The 26,435-nt window shown below is 36.1% G+C and overlaps 1 protein-coding gene and 1 non-coding gene across 6 annotated transcripts in view; one reads left to right on the forward strand and one right to left on the reverse strand.

Moving 5' to 3' along the window:
* Positions 1-26,435, reverse strand: part of LOC126976161 (uncharacterized) — a 116,717-nt gene that overhangs the window by 38,035 nt on the left and 52,247 nt on the right. For all 5 annotated transcript variants that reach the window (XR_007731849.1, XM_050824384.1, XM_050824383.1 and 2 more), the window contains exons 3-6: positions 6,485-6,577; positions 2,351-2,454; positions 1,447-1,596; positions 417-546 (exon numbers count right to left, since the gene is read on the reverse strand). Coding sequence is in view for 4 of the 5 variants with exons in the window: in XM_050824384.1 (XP_050680341.1) it covers positions 417-546; positions 1,447-1,596; positions 2,351-2,454; positions 6,485-6,577 (477 nt within the window). In the remaining variant the exon portion in view is untranslated. The remainder of the gene's footprint in view (positions 1-416; positions 547-1,446; positions 1,597-2,350; positions 2,455-6,484; positions 6,578-26,435) is intronic.
* Trnac-gca (transfer RNA cysteine (anticodon GCA)) lies at positions 5,371-5,442 on the forward strand. Its single transcript has one exon. It is a non-coding gene; the product is annotated as a tRNA-Cys (tRNA).

Below are 26,435 nucleotides of genomic sequence, written 5' to 3' on the forward strand. Positions count from 1 at the left end.
ACAGTATTTTTAGTGCCACAGACAGCTAAATCTAGCCTAGGTGTCCATAGAAATATTAGGTAAAAGTAAAACGTAGTAGGAACATACTATATAACATAATAATATTAAGAAAAATAACTTGATAATATAATTTGCCTAGATGCTGGTTGGTATATTCTATAAATTTCACATTTCCCGTGTTGGCTGTATGGATAAACCTATGCCATTCCTTGAAGTAAAAAGAAACCACTCACCAGAGATAAGTACCTATGTGTACCATTTCTCGCCCATTTAAGCGCCAACTCGACTACTTATGGTATTTGTTTGCTTATTAATAAATTAAACTAGTTCAAAATCGCTCGTGGCGTCATTCATTGCGATGCAACCCACGCCACTCGTGTTTATGAACCTCATTACCCCATACAACTGTTGCTTACCATGGAGTCATAATGCAGGGGCAGGCGGGGCGAAGCCTCTGGCATGTATCGCCGCAGTCTCGGACACGTGGGGTACTGCGCGAAGTTGAACTGCAGTTGTGTGTTACGGAGCGCGCTCACTATTATATCACTGGAAAGTAATGTAAAACATACAATCATACACTCAATACAGAATTGATTTTTAAAGTAATAATTTCTTTAGGTGCGATGAGAACTAAGCTGTCACGATCGGCTATGTAACGCTCGGTACGGGAAAAGTCGGCTCGACAGCGCGATCAGTCAAACCATAGACTTAATCTGTCAGACCTATGATGTGTTTAAACTTTAACTCGAACTCGGAGCCACAACCCGAGATCAGCAACCAAAATTTCGGTCGATGCGTCGCTCGGACGGTTGGCTCAGTTGGTAAGAGCGCTTGGACGTAATGCGAGAGGCGCGGGTTCGAGTCCCACATCGCCTATGAACAAATTAAATTTGTATATTTAATCACAGAAGTGAGGGCTATCACTTGAAATAACAAATTATCTTCTAAAAAGAATAAAATTTTAAGTTTTAAGTTTTTCTAAGTAAGTAGGTATTCTTCAGAAAAGTTCAATGACATTTTGCGGCCGCGAATACTACAAGAAAAAATACTTTAACGTTTATTTTATAATTAATTATGAGCCAACTACTATTATTGACGGTTCAAGACTGAATTTGATTGTCTGGTGACTTAGTTCACAATTCAGTCTCTCTGCCGCGTTGGGTTGCAGTCTGTAGTCCAACACGCGCTGAGGCCACCTCGACGTCAGGCCACAAGGCGCACTTCAAGCTCTCCTGTTATTTTCTACCAGCGGACCCGACAGACGTTGTTCTGTTATAAAAAAAACTCTTTCGGATGGAATTTCTTTAAATCCGTTCTTAGCTGATCTCTACTCGGCGAAAGGAATATTTCTACCAAATTTCAAGTCTCTACGCCTTATGGTTCCAGAGATATCGTGATGAGTGACTATATACGTGGAAATCTCTTATATATATATATATAGATTACCTGACTAACTGCTGTAAATTACTCTCAGCCGCGTTGGGTTTCAGTGGTCCGACAGGTGCTAAGGCCACTTTGACGTCAGGCCAACCGTCGCATTTCAGCTCTCCCGTCAATTTTTCCGTTATACATGTGACATTCAGCCGAGCACGGAATCTGGAAAGATGTCCAAACGTCAATTACTTTCCTCTTGTACATTTTTTGTTGGGATTTAATTAAAGAACTACCATCATAACATTTAAAGATATATTTGTTCAGTAGAGGACTTTGTTTATCAAACAATTATTATTAATGTAATGTAAGGATGTATTTAGTATTATTTGTGACTCTACGGATGGAAATATCAACGTAGATTGATGTACGAACTTTTATTTCGTTGCACACAATAAAATTAATCAATATTCGAAATTAATATTAAGTACTGTAATGTTTTAACTAAAACTTATAAAATATATTTACATTAAATTGAAAACTGTTTCTTTTCGTAACTGGTATGGTGTTTTACCTGGTATTGAGGAAAAAGGAATGAGCCACGCTCATGCAATATATTTCCCTGCGAGATCGAATCAACATAATCCGTAGGAGAACCAAAGTCACCTATACCCAGCCATACATAACCTACACCGATATAGCCCAGATGATTACAAAACTGAAGTGGCAGTGGGCAGTGCACATTAGACGGATAGATGGCCTTTGGAGCAGTAAAGGCGACCACGTACCGGATGACGTAGTGTTGGTAGACCCCCACAAGATGGACCGAAGATCTGGTCAAGACCGCTGTAATACGTTGGACGAGCGATCGTCGTGGAGATCTTTGGAGTAGGCCTTTGTCCAGCAGAGGACGTCTTCCGGCTGATATGATGATGATGAAATATATTTTAGAATGCCCTTAAGTAGTTTGATGTGTTACCTGTTAACGTTAACCCTGTAGTGAGATACTTCCACCTTCTCCCCGCGCTGACTGAACGCCTTGAGCTGGAACGCTGGCGTGGCCTCGCAGTCGCACGTGATCGTCTGGAAGACAATAACATTATCGTCAACAAATGGTATGCTGTGTCACGACACATATAAATTAACTAGCCGATCCCGCCCGCTACGCTGGGCGAATTTTAAAAGGAAACAAATTATTGAACGAACACTGTTAATTCGAAAAACAACAGCCATAAACCATCTAGTATAAATTTCGCATTGAATGGTGGTACTTTCATGTCGATAGGATCAGTGGTTTAGGCGTGAAAGAGCCTCAAACAATGACCATTTTCATTATATATATAAAGACTAGCCGTTCTCACCCGCTTCGCTGGGCGAATTTAAAAAAGAAATAAATTAAATTTTAATCATCTCATTACAAATACAATAAAAAAAATAATCTAGTAAGTAGCCAAAAACCATCTAGGATAAATTTCGCATCTAATGTTGGTAGTTTCATGTCGATACGATCCGTGGTTAAGGCGCGATTAAGCCTCAAACAAAAACCATTTTCATTCTATATATAAACAGATAAATAGATTCTTTATTGCCGTACAGAACATTAAGATTAACATTCAGTGAAATAATGTGTGGTGGCGATTATGGCAAAAACCCCCCAAACATGACAGACCATTGATTAAGGCTCCGGCCCCCAGTCCCCGGCGGCCCCGCTCGTGGTGGCCACGGTACTACCCACATAAGAGACGGAGCAGGGGGTGATCTTTGGTGGAGGCCTTTGTCCAGCAGTGGACGTCTTCCGGCTGATGATGATATCAGAATCAGAATATCTTTATCCAATAAAATCTCGAGGATCACATTGAATCGTCACAAAATAAATTATTCTAATATACAAAAATACAAAGTTGTATCCATAATAATACTATTGCACTATATTATACAAAAACTGGTCATAGCTCTACACCGGTTTACAAGAATCTAAGGTATTGTCAAGCTGTCATTGCGAGATGGAGCGACATCTGGCCAAGCTATCTTGGCATTTATAAAATCATCTATTCTATAATAGGCTTCCTTAATTAATTGTTTTTTAATATAAGATTTGAAATGACGAATTGATAGATCTGTCACTTTTGATGGGAGTTTGTTATAGAAACGCACAGAGTTTCCTATGAAAGAATCGTTAAGTTTTTGCAATCGGTATATTGGAATCAACAATTTATTCTTGTATCTCGTATTAATGTTATGTATATCATTTCTTTTCAGCAGATTATATATAGATATAGATTATTACAAAAATAAAATGCATAACTAGGCAATAAAACAATAGGCAAAAGGAGACGGCTCAACTTCACCTGACATGGATCATGGATTCATGTTTCCATGCAGCACTGTTCATCAGCTATCCCCTCCTCCCTAAGGGATTGAATAGGAGTGGATATATCTATATATATAAAAATGAATTGCTGTTCGTTAGTCTCGCTAAAACTCGAGAACGACCGATGGACCGGACCGATTTGGCTAATTTTGGTCTTGAATTATTTGTGGAAGTCCAGAGAAGGTTTAAAATGTGAATAAATATGAAAATGCTCGGAAAATAAATAAACAACAATTTAGTTTTTCCTTTGATGTGTCCCCCTGTCGTCGGATATTTGTTTTGTATGGACATATGTTCTATGAGAGAATTTATTGACGCACGGTTTGACAGTTCTGCTGTGAAACAATTTAATTATAACAACAGGAAGCATATTTTACGAAATAATTCTTGATGTTATGATATGTATATAAAAATAAAACATTATTTTATTTATTATATACAGAACAACGTCTGTCGGGTCAACTAGTATATAATATATCTTTTTTATGGATTATAATACTTAAAAAAAGGGTTGTTATTACCCTTGCAAGTGTGTGTGTGTTCGTGTGTTTGTGTATGTACATATCATTGTGTGTGAGTGAGTATATAAAAAGCCATCTGAAGCCCTGCGAAGATAACCGCAAAAACACCACAAGTTAGGATATCAACCCTACCATCTGGATGTGTAGCGGCCCTCCACAGTGCGGTTTTCAAGGAGCTTTCTTCCACGTACTACGAAGCTGTGGAATGAACTTCCTTGTGCGGTGTTTCCGGGACGAAACGACATGGGTACCTTCAAAAAAAGCGCGTACACCTTCCTTAAATGCCGGAAACGCTCCTGTGATTCCTCTGGTGTTGCAAGAGAATGTGGGCGGCCGTGATCACTTAACACCAGGTGACCCGTACGCTCGTTTGTCCTCCTTTTCCATAAAAAAAACACATGACGAAACATTTGGGTTCATTTTTATTACAAACGTTCTCGACTCTGTGGTTCTAAACGCTAGCTCAAAATTATATTCCTTAGATCATTTATACGTCTAGATAGACTGTAACAGCAGTAACAAGAGAGTTTGCGGTGATTACATACCATCAGGTGACCCTACATGTCATGTACATCTAATATATATAAATTACGTGACACGTTGTTTGCCCGCGATGGACTCCTAAACTAATGAACGGGTTTAAATGGGGATTACTTCATGAAGTGCAGTTTAGTCCAACTTGAGAGATAGGATAGTTTTTATTTCGATTTGGGACCCATAATTATGTTTATTTCCAATATTTGTTTTGTATGGACATATTTTCTGTGAGAGAATTTATTGACGCACGGTTTGACAGTTCTGCAGTGAAACAATTTCATTATAACAACAGAGAGCATTTCTTACGAAATAATTCTTGATATTTAGGAATATTATTGGCAAATTTATATAAAACATTTATTTTTTTAATTTTCTACAGAACAACGTCTGTCGTGTCAGCTAGTAATGTATATCACAAGCCGTCCGTCCGTTTGTCCGCCTGTTTATAACAAATGGTAAATAGATACATCGTAGCTATGACACATCGCATCAGCCCACACAATTAGTTCTATCAACTATTTCGATATATGAATATTATAATACATTCGATATTTCAACAACATCACACATGGGGATATAGCTCAGTGGTAGAGCAATCGACTGCAGATCGATAGGTCCCCGGTTCAAACCCGGGTGTCCCCTTGGCAATGATGTTTTTTTTTGATCATTTTTCTTTAAAATACACTTATCGTCGAATTTTATTTCGTTAGAAACTAATGTGTGCTTCATAAAGTGTATTTTTATAATGATTTTATCTTAAAACGACCTTTTTTCAATTTGTTTCTTAAATAACAATTATTGATAAGATAAATATTGGCATTGAGTAGATTATTTTACTTTTGTTATTTTTTATGTTTTTTAACTATTCAAAACGTATCTTTATTTTTGTTCCTTTGACTTATAAATCAACACAGATGCTTAGATTAAGGCTCCGACTAAATACAGCAGGCGTAGTCGAAAAGTGCGGCAGCGAATACTACGCTCAAGTGGGCGTAATCGCGGGCGAAAAACTGGCCTGATTTGATCTGGACAAGTAAATTTATCAGAGTCAAGGATATACAATTATTTGCTGATTTCCAATACAATTCTTTATAAAAACATAAATTATTTATAAGGATATGCGAATCAGTGGAATGGATCTTATCAACGGGGCAAACAGTGTCTCAACTTAAGTAAGTTTTTTGAGATTCAAAAACTGACTGAAAATAATTTTAAAACATCTCTACCGTTTCTTTAGGGTCGTCAGATGTAATGCTACCATAGTTCATAAGTTTAGGGTATCCATAGTTTATTTGTTTTAATGTCAACGTGTATTTCCATAAATGTTTGATATTTTTTTAGCGAAATCCCTTCTTATTTGATTCAAAATATCAACTTGGTACCTCCATGTTTTTTCTGAGATGAAAGAACTTTGAAAACTGACAACCCCGGTAACTATTGAAGGTCTCTTTGTGCCTTAAGAGGTACCCTTAAATTATCGCACAAATTTAATTTGTTCCAAAAATTTATGAACGATACGGGAGCGCTCTTATCAACTGAGCCAATCGTTCGAGAACGGCTGTATAATTGATCCCAGAAGTGAGGGATATCACTTTAGAAAACAAATTGTCTATCTGATCGTCTAAAATAATTGCTATTCTGCATTTGAACAGTGAATTTTGGAACGATAAAGAAAGATACTCACAACATCATCCCTGGAATCACACTCGCAGAAGATATTGCTAAGGCTCGGAGGATGGCTGTCCAGAGCCCTCACCAGTTCCACGCCAATACCTTGCTGAAACAAAACAGGAAATTGTATATAACTGACTTTGAAATTATAGTCTTAATTTACGATATGGATTATAGCCATAATACTACATATTAACTTCGCTAGGCATATATTTTTTATAAAGTAAAACAATTCTTATAACTATATTTACAATACTATGACGACATAAAATTAAAACTATCATTACGTGGAAGCGTACCAAGAATACTGGCAGCATATCCGCGTTGGATTGCTAGTCTGATCCGTTGACCGAAATAGCTGCCAGTGCTTGAGTTTCCAATAGCCTTATTGAGGCGCGAAGATAGTTCTTTGAACATTCTCCGCGCCTCTGGGCCTCATGGGCCAAGGGGCTCGACACCAAACGGCACAAAGATGTATGGCTCACTGAGGCCAAAATATTTTCGAGTTGCGACGCTTGCTGTCTTCGGCAGTGAAAGCATTTTAACTAATATCAAATAAGTCTGTAATGTTGACGAAAAACGAAATCTAAACGAGATCAGATAAAAAGTCCGGACTTTAATCGAAATGTTATCTTTTTATCATGACAAATTACTAAATGGTAACCCTAACCGCAAAAAATTCAGCACCTATAACATATTTTTCTTAAATTTGCTTGCTTACAAAAAAAAATATGGCTCTTCGATAGAACAAACGAGCGGGTACTGGTCACCTGATGGCATGTGATCATCACAGTTCATGCTCTCTTGCCAGAGAATCAAAAGAGTGTTGCAGACCTTACAGTGTTAGAAAAAAAAAATGAACGTACATATGAATTGGAAAACCGAAAGCACATTGGTACCTACGTGTCGGGCGAGGATCAAACCGGGGGCTCCGTGGTGAGAGACAACGATTTAACCTATTGCGCCATCGTATACTATTTATCATATTAATATACTTTATAATCATCTTCTTGAACTATGGCAGTACCAGAGGTCAAGAGATGCATTGCCCCACTTTTACATCTCAATATTAGTACGGATGTATGTACATGTATGGAGTAGTAGTAGATAGTACTTGAGGCATTAAAATAAAAACTTCTTGTATGTAGGTAAATCCAAACAAAATTAATAATAGTAGTATAAAACTATCTAAACTATAGAACGACGATCGACAATTTTTTTAAATTTATATAATTGCGTGTTAGTAGTTAACCTACCAAGTATAGTAAGCTAAAATTAAGTTTATTTTTTACCTCCTGAGAAAGTTAGAACGATATAAAAATTCTAGTTAGTTATTCATTTTAGACAATTCTTTCAATTTGATTTTTGAACGACGGGGGGACACAACAAAGGAAAAACTAATTGTTGTTTTTATTTTCATTTTTATTTAAAAGGTTTCCTTGACGGCTATTGAGATTGTCAACCCTGATTTGACAAGATATAGACACGATATAGTATTTTAACTTGATACTAGAACGTCCGAATCGACGCACGCACACATAAACACGGTGTACACTGCCGCTAAGCAATCTTGGGAAGACCAGACCGTGCCGTCCGCGTCATTAATCTTCTTGTATGTACCAACCCTAGCGCTCCGCCCAAATGTAGGTATAAATTTCAAGGAGTTACCGCCGAGTTACGCTACTGTTCTATTACTTGTACTGTAATACAGATGCGTCACTACATAGACGTGATAATAGCACTACCATAACGTATTTGGCATCAATTGGTCGTTCTAAAACACGTTTCGCATTCTCATTGGGCGTCTTAATGCATAATGCGTTATGTAATTTATAGGTGCTTTGTACGTTATCGCTGTGATTAAAATAATACTTTATGAAGAGAAAGAGAGAAGTATTAAAATTTCAGAGGTAAAATGTTTGTATAAGCTATATTGGGGAGACGCATTGCGGCGACGCTTTAAGATAGTAACTATGCTCTAAGATTGAAGGTCCCTAAGTGACTAGGAAAGTGACTTCACAAAGTGACTGTGCAAGTCAAGAAGTCTCTCGCGCGGTTATGAATGCCAGATAACAACATGATACAGGGGGAATTTCGCATTTGAAGTGATTTCCGATGATGGAATTCGACTGCTGGTATCAACCCGAAAAGCTCCTCTGAACACTACCCGTGATATATGCGGTAGAAGATGCAGAGAGTGAGAGCCCGCTTTCCTACGCAATGCTGAATAATCAAGCCGATCGGTGGTGACTTCATCGTCGATGAAAAGAGCCGCTCTACGTTATATGCGGTGTAATGGAAGAAGATACACCAAGCATGAAGGCCAACTTAACCTTCTCTTCCATAAGACTACGGACACGAACGTAGCTCGATATATCAACGCCGAGTATGCCAATACAAGCTCTGGCAGTTGTCTTCTATTCTCGAATTAGGGGATACGACATAGAGAGGCTATTTTTTAAATAAACGCGAAAAATTTGTGTCTTCTTAGGAATAAACTGGACTGAATTGTGCCGGCATTATTCCGAGAGTTTACATAGTATTTCAGACACAACTTTGTTCCGGTTCTCGTCAACGCTAGATTAGAGCAATGAATGCCACTAATTTGTAGTATATCATTAGTATGTAGAAGAAACAGTGTAGGGCATAGCACACGACCTTGCGGGACACCTGCATTTATAGTTTTTGAGTAAGAGCATGCACTGTCGATAGCAACCTTGATATTCTGATTAGTCAAAAAGCTAGTGACCCATTTGGATAACTTCTTTAAAATGTATAATGATGAAAGCTTCGCTATAAGCGCTTTGTGCCACATTCAATCGAAGGCTGTCACTAAGTCCAGGCACCACTAACCTCCCTTGCCCAGCGTTTGCAGTAATAACACGCATTTAGGTGATGCGTTATTTTAAAATATATTTTCGTGTGTATAGAGATCACTATTTAATTAAAACAATCTCTTAAAATACAAGTAAAGTAACCTTTCACCATAATTTTCAGCAACATAAAACACTTATAATTTGATTGTGTTGATTTATCTAGTGACGTCGTGTCTTCACGTTGACTTAATAGACATTGAATGAATTTGAATGTCAAAGTAATTGACCCGCGGATTATATAGATTTGTTTGGAATGGGGTTCTCTATTACGTAGTACATATTACCTGGACTTCTTGAACACCAGTCACACAAATAATAATAATTGTAACGTTTAATGATCGGAACAATTTTAATTTATACCAAAATTTATGGATTATGCGGGACTCGAACCTTTGCCTCTTGGGATACGCCCCAGCGCTCTTATATATATCGTAGGCAAGAACGTCGAGCCAAGAAGCTAGTACGATGATGATTAGGTATTCGTCTTACCTCGGATGTGACTTGACATCTTATGTCTCAAGGTGAAGAAGAATTTTTAGGTAGGGCGTATCAATTGCCATCAACTGAACGTCCTGCTCGTCTCGTCCCTTAGTGTCATAAAAAATGACAATACCCGCGAGGATTCGCTTGCGATATCAATAAGTGTTTGGTCACTTCTTCTCAACTTTTTCCAAGTGGTGGTAAATTAACTTTAAATTTGTTCTTTGAAACCTGTGTACCAACTGAACAATGCGAATCATCGTTCTAATCAAATCGACCTGAATTGAATTAATCGTATTGAATCTAATTAGACTCTCTTAAGTCGTCAGACAATGTACGTAGCTGAATCACCAATAAATTCACATTCCTAATTGGATTTATAAAGGTGAGGTAATGTCATTCATTTTTTTATGAAAATAAGGGACGAGACGTGCAGGACGTTCAACTTATGATAACTGATACGCCCTACCCATTACAGTGCAGTGCTGGTCAGGATTCTTGAAAAACCCAAAATTTCTGAGTGGCACTACACTTGCGCTCGTCACCTTGACACATAAAATGTTAAGTCTCATTTACCCAGTAAATTCACTAGCTACGGCGCCCTTCAGACCAAAACACAGTAATGTTTACACATTACTTCACGGCAGAAATAGGCACCGTTGTGGTACCCATAATCTAGCTGGATTCTTGTGCAAAGGAGCCTCCCACTGAATATATTCATGTAGGTTCATTTTTAATTTTTATAACGTCTTTAAAATGTTTCCGTACTTATCCGCTCAGATTCGTTGAAGCTCAAGGAAGGTTTACATATATAATTTATATGGCAAAACCACGTTTGCCAGGTCAGCTAGTTATTAATAAACTTTTTCCTATTAGTAATCAAAAAAATACGGAGACATCGTATATGATTTAATATTATGTACTTCGTAATACTTTTCTAAGGCAAGATATATAAGATAATGTAAGATATAAGCAAGTAAAACATTTGCCTAAAGCGCGGACACGATTTGTTCCTGTTTCGCCCCGGGTTTTTGTCCCACATTCCTGTTTCGTCCCACTTTTTAAAATGTTACTTTTGTATAGCCAGAAAAAAAAAGTGAATTACAACAATATTCTAGATATATATAAGAGCAATCGTTTACCCAAGACCAAACGATGGCATGAAAGGTGTTCATAAACCTATTACAGGATATTATGTTCTTGCAGATTGCGGCACAGCTGTCTTAGGTTGTCTCAAAAGTATAACGATAAACCTTGGTATAAAAATATCATAAACGGACCAAGTACATAGTAAAATTATCTTGATTCCGAAGTCCATGCATCAAGATGAAGGTGAGATATTGCGTTATTAAACCAATATATATATAACAATTTGAATAAGTTAAAAGGCTCCTGTTTCCATTAATTGATTTCTGGTATTGAATACTAACTTGATGAGTTCATTAATAATATTCATCGTCAAAAATATGATTTTTAAAATATTTTGTATGCTGTCCGTACAAAATATGTTGTAAAACACATAAATTACTACCCGGGGCGAATAAGGAACAAAAAGTGGGGCGAAACAAGAATAAAATAATAAATTATTCATTATTTTTATTTTCGATACGAAACAGGAATAAAATCTGGGGCGAAACAAGATTTTTTTTGTGTGGGGCGAAACTTTGCGGGCCGAAACAGGAACAAATCGCGGACACACGCCTGGTTTGGTATACGTCGCGAACAGCAGTTTGGAAAGAGCAATGTTTGGAATCACCCTATCCGACCAAAATTGAAATACTGAGCTGCAGTAGGTCTGAACCAATGTTGTCTCAATTAAAGCAAAGAAAAGCCAGACGTGGGCGGGACAAACTCCGGGAGTGGATGAAAATAATAGTTGAATGGAGACCTAGAGCGAACATTGAGGGTAGACGACATCTGATGACACGAAGACTAACCCTCGACTAGATGAATAAGGTGCAAAATGAGGTCGATATCCAATAAAGAATTACCAAAATTTCCAATCCACTTAACCATGAAATTTTGCAAGCAACAAGGCACATCACAATACAAGCAAAATAAATATATCACCAAAACTGATTACTTACAAGTTTTACCTTTTCCTTAATAAATTATTCTTTCCAAGTGAATAATTTCTTCTATTGGTGACAACTACATGAACTGTAAATCCTGTATTAGGAAGTCTTCCAAAAAAAATAACACTCTATCCTCTGATTCTGATCCTATAAACGTAACTTAATTCCTACTCTGTGCTAAAACGTATGATTTATTGACATAGATAATATACTGTGTAAAAAAAAATTAAACAGTTTTAACATTCAATATTCCAATATTTCTCTTCATAAAAACCCTTTTTGATCTTGAGCGAATATTCATTCAAGAAAAGATTTTGCCGCTCTATGGTTATAGTTTGTAAAAAGGATTTAGCACAGTTCTGTGCTAATAATGCGTATTTTACTGCAACCAATGTCATCTATTGTGATAGCCACTGTTAACTATAGCTCACTGCTAAGATTGATTCTATTTCATGAATCGTATTATATATTTTGCAGTGAGCTGACGTATCATACGAGCTGACTGCTTGAAGAATTGGACTTCCCAAAGAGTCTTCTCAACGTGCCGCATTTTTTTTTTATGGAAAAGGAGGACAAACGAGCGTACGGGTTACCTGGTGTTAAGTGATCAGCGCCGCCCACATTCTCTTGCAACACCAGAGGAATCACAAGAGCGTTGCTGGCCTTTAAGGAAGTACCCTGTCGTATCGTCCCGGAAACACCGCACAAGGAAGCGCATTCCACAGCTTCGTAGTTAGAGGAAGAAAGCTAATTGAAAACCGCACTGTGGACGACCGCCACACATCCAAATGGTGGGGATGATATCCTAACTTGTGGCGTGTCGTGCGAAGGTGGAATTTTGGTGGCATTTTCGGGTCGTTCTTATATTTTACGCTTAGCAACACATCCAGCTATACATTTACATTTTATACAAAGCTAGAAGCAGCGTGTTCATCGCAACTTGGCAGTTGGCCAGCGTATAAAATCAATACAGACATAGTACACACGGCCACTCTCAATGATTAATATTTCTTCATTATATTCATTATCAATGGTCAATGGATGAGGTTCATTGATTATTGTTATGTCTGGCTGCTAGTAATATTTATACGGATGTATTAACAATTACCGATATCTATCTATACTATTAAATAGAGAGTCGTTTTAATCATTGGTTATACTGCGAAGACGACTGAACGGATCGGAATAATACTTATACCATAAGATAAAGGAGAGAGAGAAGATAAGGACGTTCAGCTGATTGTTATTGATACGCTCTGCCCATAACAATGCAGTGCCGCTCAGGATTTGACCTTGAGATTATAAGATGTTAAGTCTTATTTTCCCAGTAACTTCAGTAGCGACGGCACCCTTCAGACCGAAAAACAGTAATGCTTACACATTACTGCTTCACGGCAGAAAAAAGCGCCGTTGTGGTACCCATAATAAGCCCCCCACTGGTATAAGATTTTAGCATAAATGGTTGTTGGCGATTACTTAACCGGAACCTATATTTTTACACGCTTTTTATTAGCTTCACCTGTATGTATGTTTGGCCAGATTTCGTTCATACTATATTTTTGTTAATTTATATAATTTTCATAAATCGTCTGTAAGGCAGGAATTGATCTTAATTTTAAATTTCAAAATAAATTTTAAATTTGCTAGCTCGGTTTTCATTAAAAGCGTGTTTTTTAGTTTTTTTTACTACTATTTATTTTAACTAAGAAATACCTTAGATATATTCGCAATACAAATAATTCAATCAATGATATTTCATTACATATGATAATATATACAATGACGGACTCATCACGAGATCTGTGAAGTCCGATTGACTTGAAATTTGGCTTGCGTTCGGGATGTCAACGCTCACAAGAATGGATTTTACGGACATACTATCCAAAATGATATATCAATTTATTATTGTTATTTTTGGAATAGGTGTCTTTCCGCCGCGAGCCGCTCTCGCCTCTCGCCTCTTTGAAGCCGGTTATTTTTTTTTATTTAGATTAAATGTCGAGACAACTTTGTAAGTATTTAGCGGCAACCAAGTGCGAACTTTAGCACTCGACCAATTCAAATTTTAATGAGACTAACAATATAATAATAATATTATGTATCTCACATAATGTTTACTTCGAGTCGGCATTGAGGTTATTTCAGTGTGGCCGCACCAAAATAAACTTCGCTGATTTAGCAACGATAAAACAGAGAATGTGTGTTTCACATACACTAGTACAAAAAAAAACATGTACACAAAATCATTTTTTTGAGTACTTAGTTATAGTTTTAAATGAAATTTTCTTAATTGTAGAATTTGTAACAATAGCCTTTAATATTTTTCAAGCTCATCTACGTAACGCTCTTGTAGTTCGGGTTACTAAAATAGAGAGTTGAACAAAGCAAACAGAATTTTATAACAAGGCGGTACTCGAACGGTTAGCTCAGTTGGTAAGAACACCGGCACGGAACATCGGAGGTCGTGGGTTCGAATCCCGCATCGTTCATAAAATTTTGTTTTTCAAATTTTATTTGTGTATTAATCCTAAAAGTGAGGGTTATCACTTTAAAAACATAACTTATTATTAACTAAAATAAGGCGAGCCACAACCTGAGAGTTGAACAAGACATACTTACCGAGATTTATGATAAATTTGTAATTTTTGCAAAAATTTTATAAATTTATCGGGTTATTGAACTCGAATAAAATAGGAAAAAACTGCTGAGTTTAAGGGATGGTAGTAGAAGAAAAGGGCGACAAACTAAACGCTGGGAAGATAAAGTAAAATGAGTAGCTGTGCCTAAATAGATCCAAATAGCGAAAGACAGAGAGACGTGGAAATCTTTAGAGGAGGCCTTAGTCGAAAGACAAGCTGTTTAACATCTAATTTATAAAATACTCGTGTCATGGTGTTAAACATTGAACTCCTCCGAAACGGCTTGACCGATTCTCATTACATTTTGAGTGCATATTGGGTAGGTCTGAGAATCGGACAACATCTATTTTTCATCCCCCTAAATGTTAAGGGTGGTCCACACGATTTTTTTTTAATTTTTTTACATTTTTTTTAATTTGTTTGTTTATGAGTCAGCATAATAAAATACATACAACTTCAAATTTTCACCCATCTCCGATCAACAGTTACTTTTGTATCGCGATTTTAATATCGGCAATGCAACGTTTGCTGGGTCAGCTAGTAACATATCATTTAGATTTAAGTTTTTATTTAGTTAAGTATCATTTATAATATTTGTGAACAGCAATAAAGGCTTATTTTATTTATATTATTTTATTAAAATATGAAATAAACAATGGATGGTGGCCATTTATTTTTCAAATCAACACTAAGGACTATCTATAGAGCGTACTTAGACTTTGCTCAGACTTTACTCACATAAAACTCAGATGAGTGTGATAAAACGTGAACTTGACTTTATTAATATTGTATATATTTATCAATATTGTATAGTTTTCAGTACAATATTGTATATTGTTATAAGCAGACCCAGCAAACGTTGTTTTGCCGATATTAAAATCGCGATACAAAAGTAACCGTTGTATGTATTTTTTAATCATAATCAAACAAATTAAAAAAAATGTGAAAAAAAATTTAAAAAAAAAATTGCCGTGGACCGTCCTTAACATTTAGGGGGATGAAAAATAGATGTTGTCCGATTCTCAGACCTACCCAATATGCACTCAAAATTTCATGAGAATCGGTCAAGCCGTTTCGAAGGAGTTTAACTACAAACACCGCGACATGAGAATTTTATATATTAGATTAAAAAGAGCGCAAAAAAATAATGCTGGGAGAGTTTCTTGCGCCGCTTCATCTCTCTCACAGCGCCATTTGTTTCCGAAGCAGTAGTAGTATCTAGTATATTAGAAATGACATGAAAAAGAATTTTAAAGGCATCAATTTTGAGAAAATAAATGTCTTAGCTTAAGCTCTACATAATGTCAGCTGACAAACGACTATAACGAAATAAACGATTATGCTAAGCTCACACTCAGCAAAGTTTTACACAAGCAAAGTCTAAGTAATCTTTATAGCTCTCAGCCTTAGTGTTGAATTGAAAAATAAAGGGCCACCATCACCATTGTTTATCCCTTTTTTTATCGGGTACAAAAATCGGAAAATTTATAAAATTTTGCAAATATTACAAACATATCATAAATCTTGGTAAGTATTTCTTGTTCAACTCTCATGTTGTGGCCCGCGTTATTGAAGTTAACTTCTTTGTTGACGTACTAGCTGACCCGGCAAACGTTGTTTTAATATTAATATATTACTAGTTAATAAATTGTATTGATCTTGTGCTTGCTAGTTGATAAGAGATGGCGCTAGTTGTATTCATTAGTAACAATCACACTTCTTTTATATTTTGTATAATTCACACTATAGTTTTATAAATTATAGCCTATTTGTTATTCTGGTGTGTAAGCTATATTATTGTAAAGTTTCATCAAAATCTATTCAGTAGATTTTGCGTTAAAGAAGTTCAAACATACATCCAGACATACAAACTTTCACATTTATAATATTAGTAGGATTAGAGAAATTCTATAGCAATGTCGTCACGACTTTTGTTTTTTTTTTTATGAAAATAAGGGACGAGACAAGCAGGACGTTCAGCTGATGGAAATTACGCCCTACCCATTACAAGCCGCTCAGGATTCTTGAAAAACTCAAAAGTTCTGAGCGGCACTACAATTGCGCTCGTCACCTTTAGACATAAGATGTTAAGTCTCATATGCCCAGTAATTTCACTAGCTACGGCGCCCTTCAGACCGAAACACAGTAATGTTTACACATTACTGCTTCACGGCAGAAATGAGCGCCGTTGTGGTACCCATAACCTAACCGGCATCCTGTGCAAAGCAGCCCACTGGTTACGCGCCATCTTGATTATTTTTATCCAACTTAGTGTCGGAAAGAAAAATATATTAGTTTGAAAGTAACAAAATAAAATAAACTAATTTGTATGCATGTCTATATTAACAAAATAGCTTTAATTTAATACGGATATTTTTATCATACGCCTTATCAACCCAATTTAATTGAATTTGTAAATAGTAGAAAAATTATAGTAACAAATAAAATTTGAAAAACAAAATTTTAGGAACGATGCGGGATTCGAACCCACGACCGTGCAAACCGGTCGGTGACCGGACAAGTGCGTTTAGCAGAGAAAAAGCTACACGTGGCGGCTCTCTTATTCTTGTAAGTAAATTATTTAAATTCAAAGAACGAGAAGATATTGTGGGCCTCTCTGTTGAACGTACAATTGAAATAGCCTGTGCAGAGCTCGAGTGCGCTATTGTTGTTAGTATATACAGACCCCCAGATGCAGTATATGAATTATTTGAAAGTGTATTGGAGGAGGTTTTATTAAAATTATCTGAGTCGAAGAAGTATATCATGATATGTGGTGATTTTAATATTAATTTATTAGAAAAATCCTCAACCAGTATTAGATTCAGATCTTTATTCAAATCATATGATTTAACCAATATTTTCTTAGAGCCTACTAGAGTAACTGGCACCTCCAAAAGCTGTATTGATAACATATTTACCAATTATAAACCCATTTCTCAGGCAATAATTAACAAACTGAGTTCAGACCACTTTGGTCAGTTAGCCTCTTTTAATATTGAGGTCAATAAATGTACTAAAATTAAAAAGTTTACGTTTGTTCCTGTGAATAATAGGCGAATGGAGAAATATAGAGGCAATGTGTCAGTTAAACTCTCAAATTTTGATTTATTCAAAAATAATATTAATCCAAATGAAATGTATGATATGTTATTTAAAATAGTTATAACAGAGTTTGCTTCTATATTTACTTCTAAGACAGTCAAATCGGGTGGTCTCCTGTCATTTAATGATTGGGCAACAGCTGGCATTCATAGGAGCAGACAAAGGCTATATGAACTGTATAGTGACAGATCATTGTATAATCATGATACATCTTTTCTTGAGTATGTTAAAAAATACTCTAAATTATTTAAAAGTGTTTGTTCTATTGCAAAGTCTATGCATATCAGACAAATAATTAAAAATGCACCAAATAAAATAAAGATGACTTGGAATGTTATTAACTAGGAATCTGAAAGATTGAAAGACCGCAACATTGAATATAATCTATCAATAAACAATACAATAATTCAATCTCAGCAGGAAATTGCTACTGCTTTTGAGAATTTTTTTTCTGAGATTCCAGTTTCTATCACAAACACTCTTGTCTCCTCCACCAGTGTTGCTGAGTCACTTCTTCTGGAAAATGTCAACAAAGTTCCAATTTTAGTTTTGTTAGCCCTGGAGAAATAATTAAAACTTTTAAATCTCTAGACATGAAAAAAACTGCTGATATATGGGGCATTTCTGTTAAAATAATAAGTTCAATAATTGATGTCATAGCACCATATCTTGCAATAGTATTCAATAATTGTATTAATCGTGGCGTGTTTCCTGACCTTCTGAAACACAGTAAAATTACACCAATATTTAATTCGGGATGCTCTTCTGACCCGAACAACTATCGTCCTGTGTCGGTTTTGCCGACCCTAAGTAGAATTTTTGAAAAATAATTTTAAGCCAAATGCTTACTTACTTTAACTCTCATAAGTTACTTCATTTGAAACAATTTGGCTTTACTAGGGGACGTTCAACAACGGATGCAGGTGTTGAGCTGATCAAGAATATTTTTGATGCCTGGGAGGAATCGCAGAATGCACTTGGCATCTTCTGTGATTTATCTAAGGCTTTTGATTGTGTTCAACATTCAACGCTGGTCAGGAAGCTATACCACTATGGCATAAAAGGAACTTCGCTCGATCTTCTGACTTCATATCTAAACAATAGAATTCAGAGGGTCGACGTGAATGGCAGGAGATCTCCTAGGACTCCTCTCAGTATGGGGGTACCACAAGGGTCTATTCTTGGACCATTCCTCTTCCTTATCTATATAAATGATCTTCCTAATCTTATAGAGAAAAAACATAAGGTAGTATTGTTTGCGGACGACACTTCACTGATTTTCAAAGTGAAAAGAAACCAAGCTATGTATGACGAAGTGAACGATATTTTATCTGACATCGTGTACTGGTTTAGCGCTAATAACCTATTGTTAAATAGCAAGAAAACTAAATTCATTAAATTTACCGTACCAAATGTCAAAAATGTAAATGCAAATAGTTTGTTAAACGGAGAGGTGATAGAACCGGTGGAATCTGCTATATTTCTTGGCATAACTCTAAAATTCCAAATTCCAATGGGGCCCCCATATTGAAGGATTGGCGAACAGACTTAGTTCTGCAGCATACGCGGTTAAAAAAATTAGACAATTAACTGACATAGATACGGCGCGACTAGTATACTTTAGTTATTTCCATAGTATTATGTCCTATGGTAGATTGCTATGGGGCAACGCTGCTGATATTAATACAATATTTGTGCTGCAGAAGAGGGCTATTCGCGCTATTTATAACCTAGGTCCTAGAGAATCATTGAGAGCAAAATTCAAAGAAATTAACATCTTGACTGTTGCTTCTCAATATATTCTTGATAATGTATGTTCATAGGCACATAAGTGAATTTGCCAGAAACTGTCATAACCATAATGTTAACACCAGGAACAGACATAAACTGATGATGCCTACTACTCGGCTTAGTCGAGTTAGTAAGTCTTTTGTGGGGCGATGTATATGCTTTTACAACAAGATCCCAGAAAATGTTCAAAACAAAGGTGTTACGTTATTCAAAAGAATTGTTAAAAAACGTTTGTGTGGTAAAGGTTACTATAACATAAATGACTTTCTTAATGATACCACAGATTGGGAATGGAGCGACCGCCCTCAGGCTATTAAATAATAAGTTTAATTGTACAATGTTACTTTGTAAATGTTACTTTTATTGTAAAACATATTTTTGATGAAAAAAAAAAAGCCCGCTGAGTTTGTTGCGCCCATTCTTCTCAGGCCTGAGGCATTCACTTTGGAATAGGTGGTAGTTTTTTTTGACTTTCAATAAGTGATTTCACATCCTATTTTGAATAAAAATATTTGAATTTATTTGAATTTGAATTTGACCCCTGGCGTTCCGTGCCGGTGCTCTGACCAACTGAGCTAACCGTTCGAGTACCGCCTCGTTATAAAATTTTGTTTGCTTTGTTCAACTCTCAGGTTGTGGCTTCATCTACAGGATCTACTTTACAATTGATAACCTGCTCAACCCCAATATTTGCATATTAGGAAATTTAAAATTTTACGGAAATTCAGTCGTGGGTTCGAATCCCGCATCGTTCATAAAATTTTATTTGTGTATTAATCTTAGAAGTGAGGGTTATCACTTTAAAAACATAACATATTGTTTAAATTATATTAAGTCCTTATGAAATTTCACTTCTTATCTGTGTACTGTGGTACACACACATACACAGTTTATCAGTTACCCGAGCTACGGGAGCGTTACGAAGCTGATCTTGAAAAACTACCTCTCATTCGATGCCCACTAAATAAAGTGCCCGCCTAAAGATTTCCCTTCAAAAATAGAATCAGGTAAGATCCTGATCAAAACTCGCGTTCTATTTTTAAAATTCCCACCAATCGACCTATTTCCCCCGATAATAATATTATCTGTGGGCTCTTTTTATAGATAGTGGTTACGAGATATTACCATAAGTGTTAAAAGAAGAAATATGTAGTTTTTTTTTTTAAAGTGATACCCCTCACTTCTGGGATTATAGCTCATATAAATACAAATTCAAAAAGTCTTTCTTTTACAATAGTAAAAGAATTGTAAAAGAAAACGGACAAGAAGCAACCGTCCATGGACATCCGCAACATGGCGTCAAGAGATTCGTCGCCGGATTTCAGGTTGGGAGTATCCTCTTTTCTTGATTTCTATACAAAGTGGCTGGACGAGGCAGAAATTTCTTACAAAACACGCGGTTGTGGAAAGAATCAAGCCGATTGTATGCGATGAAATGTAAGAAGTTGGTTCAGAGGAGCATCCGCCCAGAGGTGAGAACAATACTCTATGTGAGACCGACTTTGTGCCTTATATAGTTGCAGGCGGTGGCTTATAGTGAAGTACTGTATGGCCTTACTGAGTACACCAAGCTTTTTAGAGGCCAGTTTAGCCTTTTCATCCAAGTGACTGATATTTCGTTCAGGCTGTGCTAGTTAGAGGAGTGATCTGGAATCGAGGGGATACGACAATGGGAGACATTTAAGCGCTCGCATCACTAACAGTTATGTACCAATCAGCCAGCTACAACTTGGCCGTTCGATATTTAAATACGGCCCGCGTTCTAAAATATCATAAACCCGATAAACAAAAATCCGGCACTGCTTATAAATTGAGTATTGAAACGTTACGTCATGCATGACGTCATCGTGATTCGTGATGCCGATTTAAAAATAGAACAAGATTGACAAATGATTCTTTTTTTTGCCGTTACGGGCTGCGGATTCTGCGTGTCACAATTCACTTCGCGAGTAATCCTCTTTTTGTGAGGTCACGTATTTTACACAGGTATTTTTTCACATCAATATTATTATATACACACCGGCACCTAAGATTTTGCCCGCGTAATTGAAAATCGAAAATCGAAATACTTATAAATTGTTGCTGTACCTCCGTTTGTCTATTCGTTAGTATGATTAATATGTAATCTTGATAAGTAATGAAGGTTTACTTTCACTTACCACCTGCAAGCGATCAAGGGTATCACTCAATAAGGTGACGGTGAATAACTAATTAGATAACAAAACAATTGCGAGTCTCATTTGAATGAGTGCCAAAATATCACCGACTGTTACTAGGAGATTCATATTGATAGATAGAATCGTCCAATGTTTAGTGATTGGCTTCAGAGAAGAGATATACTATCGTATGTTATCTGATTGCATTGCGATATTTTCAAGTAATATTTTTGATTCTGTATGTTTATAAGACACGCGCTAACATTGAGATGGCGATGGGCTGGCCACATTGCACGCTTCACAGACAGAAGGTGGACAATAGAGACCACCAAATGGAAAGGACCACCAGGTAAAAGATGCACTGGTAGACCAAAGCAGAGATGGGCAGATGACATGGTGCAGTCGGTGGGGAGAAACTGGATCGATCAGGCCATGGATAGGGAAAAATGGAAAAAGTTGGGGGAGACCCAAAATGGGGTCCATAACCAAAATTATATAGAATAAATAATTAAACTGGTCACTTTAAATAAAATTAACACTAGATTTTAATAACTTTAAATTACTAACATTTGTTTGTATATTATGGGTTATGGAATAAATGGCTTATTATTATTATTATTATTTATGTTCATAAGCACATTGAAGAATTTTCTAGAAACTGTGATATTCATAATGTTAACACGAGGAACAAACATAAACTTGTTATGCCTCCTACTCGGTTGGGTCGAGTTAGTAAGTCTTTTGTGGGGCAATGTATACGCTTTTACAACAAGATCCCAGAAAATGTTCAAAACAAAAGTATTACGTTATTCAAAAGAATTGTTAAAAAATGTTTGTGTGGTAAAGGTTACTATAACATAAATGACTTTCTTATTGATACCACAGATTGGGAATGGAGTGACCGCTCTCAGGCTATTAAATAATAAGTCTAATTGTACAATGTTACTTTGTAAACATATTTTTTCGATAAAAAAAAACCCGCTGAGTTTGTTGCGCCCATTCCTCTCAGGTCTGAGGCATTCATTTTGGAATGGGTGGTAGTTTTTGACTTTCAATAAGTGATGTCACATCCTATTTTGAATAAAAATATTTGAATTTGAATTTTAATTGATTGAAACTTGTCTGCGTAGGGTTCAAAATTGGTTCTATTGAAATAAAAATGAAATTATGAATAAGGCTATTCTTGAATTTGAAGCCATTTCAAAATTCTATATCGCCCATTTCGATTTTTGCTGCAAATGTCCTTAAGATAAGACAGGAGTGAAATTCAAATTCAGATATCACTTATTGAAAGTCAAAATCTATTATGTGTTTGAAGAAGCGGGCTTCTTTTTTTAATATAAATATATGGTTACAATGTCATATCGTGAAATAAAATTTATTATTTAATAGCGAGGGCGGTCGCTTCATTCCCAATCTGTCATTAAGAAAGTCATTTATGTTGTAGTAAACTTTGACCACACCAACTTTTATTAACAATTCTTTTGAAATTCGTAACACATTTATTTTAAACATTATCTGGGATCTTGTTGTAAAAGTATATACAACGCCCCACAAAAGACTAGCAGCCGTTCGCAATATACTATCTACAGATAGAGATAAATTACTACCTTCTACTGTCAGTAATTAGCTGTCAATAATCTGAAGCTGTCCCAATATACCCGATAAGTCATTCTTATCGCCTTATATTGGATTGAATTGCAATTTCCATACAAACTTCTATCGCTGGTAAGCTATACGTCGCGTCGTCCTATTGACATGTCTGTACGTCTGTAGCGTGTACGGATAAGGTGAGTTACCGTCGATAAGTTTATTGGGACAGAAAAGTCAACGATAGTTACGATTTTTATCACGAGTAAGAGATAGACTGGATTTTGGGAACGGCTGTTACTAGTTACGGATACATTGCTATCACCGTTTAATGACAAGATCTTATCTATCTATAGTTATGTCCAATAACTATTGATAGATAAATATTTCTAGTTATAGTACAATGCTATCCGTCGATAGGTTATTGAAATGTAAGTTAGCATAAAAGGATAGATTTTGTCCACCTCTAGTAAGTTAAACTAAGGATAGATAGGTTATTGAAAACGGCCGTTAGCCGAGTAGTACCTAGGTATATAAAGTTTATGTTTGTTCCTCGTGTTAACATAATGGTAATGACAGTTTCTAGTAAATTTATTTAATGTGCCTATGTAAAACTTTATCAAGAGCATGTTAATAATCAATAATTAATACAAAATTCACAAGAGTTATATTAACTTACGTTACTGTACCTACCTTTCTATATTCTATGTAATGTGTAACAGAATATTTGAACCTTCTTTCACCCTCTTTTAAATGTCGGATTGCATTTAAACTTTGCACACCTATTAAGTACTGGTGACAAAACAATAATTTAACCAGTCTGCTTCACTTTTATTAGCTTGGCATGTATGTCTGTTTGTATGTAACGGAATCTTTTCGGACGAAACGTAGGATTAATTTGAAAAGATTTGTTCTAGAATACTATGGGCACAATACAGTAATAGAGTAATACTTTAACTTCATGTTAAAGCGCCCGAATCAACGCACGCACACATACACATGATTTACACGGCCGCTAAGGAATCTTGGGAAGACAAAACTATTGACTGCCGCATCGTACGATGCCGAGACTGCTCGCTGTTCGAGTTGAATTAGATTTTTTCTTATAATTACTTACTTATATTTTCTTATTTTAAAATAATTTTTGTATTAAGCGAAACTAGCGCTCCGCCCAGATGTAAGTATAAATTTCAAGGAGACTGCGAGTTACGCCACTATTTTATTACTTGTATTGTGCTATGGGCCACGACCTTGTACGCCAGGCACTAGAAAGATCTGCTTCACATCGAATATAAATGACCCGTTTACTAAAACACACCTAGTTTGTGTTATTTTTTTTTTAAATATATAAATAAATCAAAGCGACATTACAATGATTTAATGCGTCAGAGCGCTCTCGCACTACGTCCGACCCGAATCCGATCCGTATCCGTGAAAACACGTCGAAGGTAAGTGGTAGTGAATTATTTCTATGAAGGTTGAGGCGAAGAGTAAGCAAAAAACACGCAAACATGGTGTTTTTAGACAAGTTTTGTGGTGAAAGTATAGCATTTCGAACTATGAACACTACTTAATCCTGTTACACATATCCTTAAGTCTTATTTGTAGGTTGCTAATGCTTGCTGTTGGTTATAGTTAACACTGCCGAGCCTTTTTGAACTACCACATTTTCAAGTTTTTTGGCATGGCGTGACGCATTTTTTTGGTACATGAATTTTGAAAATATTGGCTTTGTTACATAGATGGCGGGCCGGCAGCCGTGAACTCATATCGCTCAAGGTCACCGGCTTCCGTCATCCGATTTCTTTCCGTGAACCGTTACAAATAGTTCTACGACTATACCGGACCGTTTTTCACGGGTACGGATCGGATTCGGATCGGACGTAGTGCGAAAGCTTCCTTAATGTGTATGTCAGTTATCACTGTCAACAATTCAATAATCTATATATATAAAAATGAATTGCTGTTCGTTAGACTCGCTAAAACTCGAGAACGGCTGGACCGATTTGGCTAATTTTGGTCTTGAATTATTTGTGGCAGTCCAGAGAAGTTTTAAAAGATGAATAAATAGGAAAATGCTGCTCAATTAAATAAAAACAACAAATTTGTTTTTCCTTTGATTTGTCCATACATAATTTCTATGAGAGAATTTATTGACGCACGGTTTGACAGTTCTGCTGTGAAACAATTTCATTACGACATCAGGGTGCATATTTTACGAAGTAATTTTTGATGTTATGATATATTATTGACAAATTCATAAAAAGACATTATTTTATTTATTATATACAGAACAACGTCTGTCGGGTCAGCTAGTAAGTTATAAAAATGAATTGCTGTTCGTTAGTCTCGCTAAAACTCGAGAACGGCTGGACCGATTTGGCTAATTTTGGTCTTGAATTATTTGTGGAAGTCCAGGGAAGGTTTAAAGGGTGAATAAATAGGAAAATGATCAGAATTAAATAAAAACAACAATTTTGTTTTTCCTTTAATGTGTCCCCCGTGCGTCGTTCAGAAATCAAATAAAAATAATATGTAGTTTAAAATGAATAACTAATTAGAATTTTTATATGTTTCTAACTTTCTTAGGAGGTAAAAAATAAAATTCCTTAAAACACGGGTAATAAATAACACTAAAAAAAGATTCCTTTTTTTTATGGAATAGGAGGACAAACGAGCGTACGGGTCACCTGTTGCTAAGTGATCACCGCCGCCCACACTCTCTTGCAATACCAGAGGAATCACAGGAGCGTTGCCGGCCTTTAAGGAAGGTGTACGCGCTTTTTTTGTATCGTCCCGAAAACACCGCACAAGGAAGTTCATTGATTGTTTTAAGTATATTTTATACAAAAATTTAGGTCTTTTATTGAGGCATTGAGACAGTACGAAGTCTGCCGGGTCAGCTAGTTGGATATGAAAACGACGAGCAGGATAAATATCAAACGAACTTAGATCAATAATACCTCTAGACAGACTGTGACAGCTGTGAAAACGTCGAAAAATATTGAGGTTGACGGTAAAAAAGTGACATATAACCCGAAACTGTAACGTAGCTTGTCACTCACACTAAAGTAATAAACCTGGCCTGTATTCATCTCAGCAAGAGGCTCTATTGAGATTACTCTAGAGAGACTTAGATAATTTATAAGTCTAGACTTATAAATTATCTAAGCAAAAAGATTGTTTTTTTAATGTAATCTGTTGATATATCTAAGTAATAAACGTACAAAATAGCCCGATTTAGAACCACTC

This window comes from Leptidea sinapis, chromosome 39 (assembly GCF_905404315.1).
Source record: "Leptidea sinapis chromosome 39, ilLepSina1.1, whole genome shotgun sequence".
In the NCBI taxonomy this organism is placed as follows: domain Eukaryota; kingdom Metazoa; phylum Arthropoda; class Insecta; order Lepidoptera; family Pieridae; genus Leptidea; species Leptidea sinapis.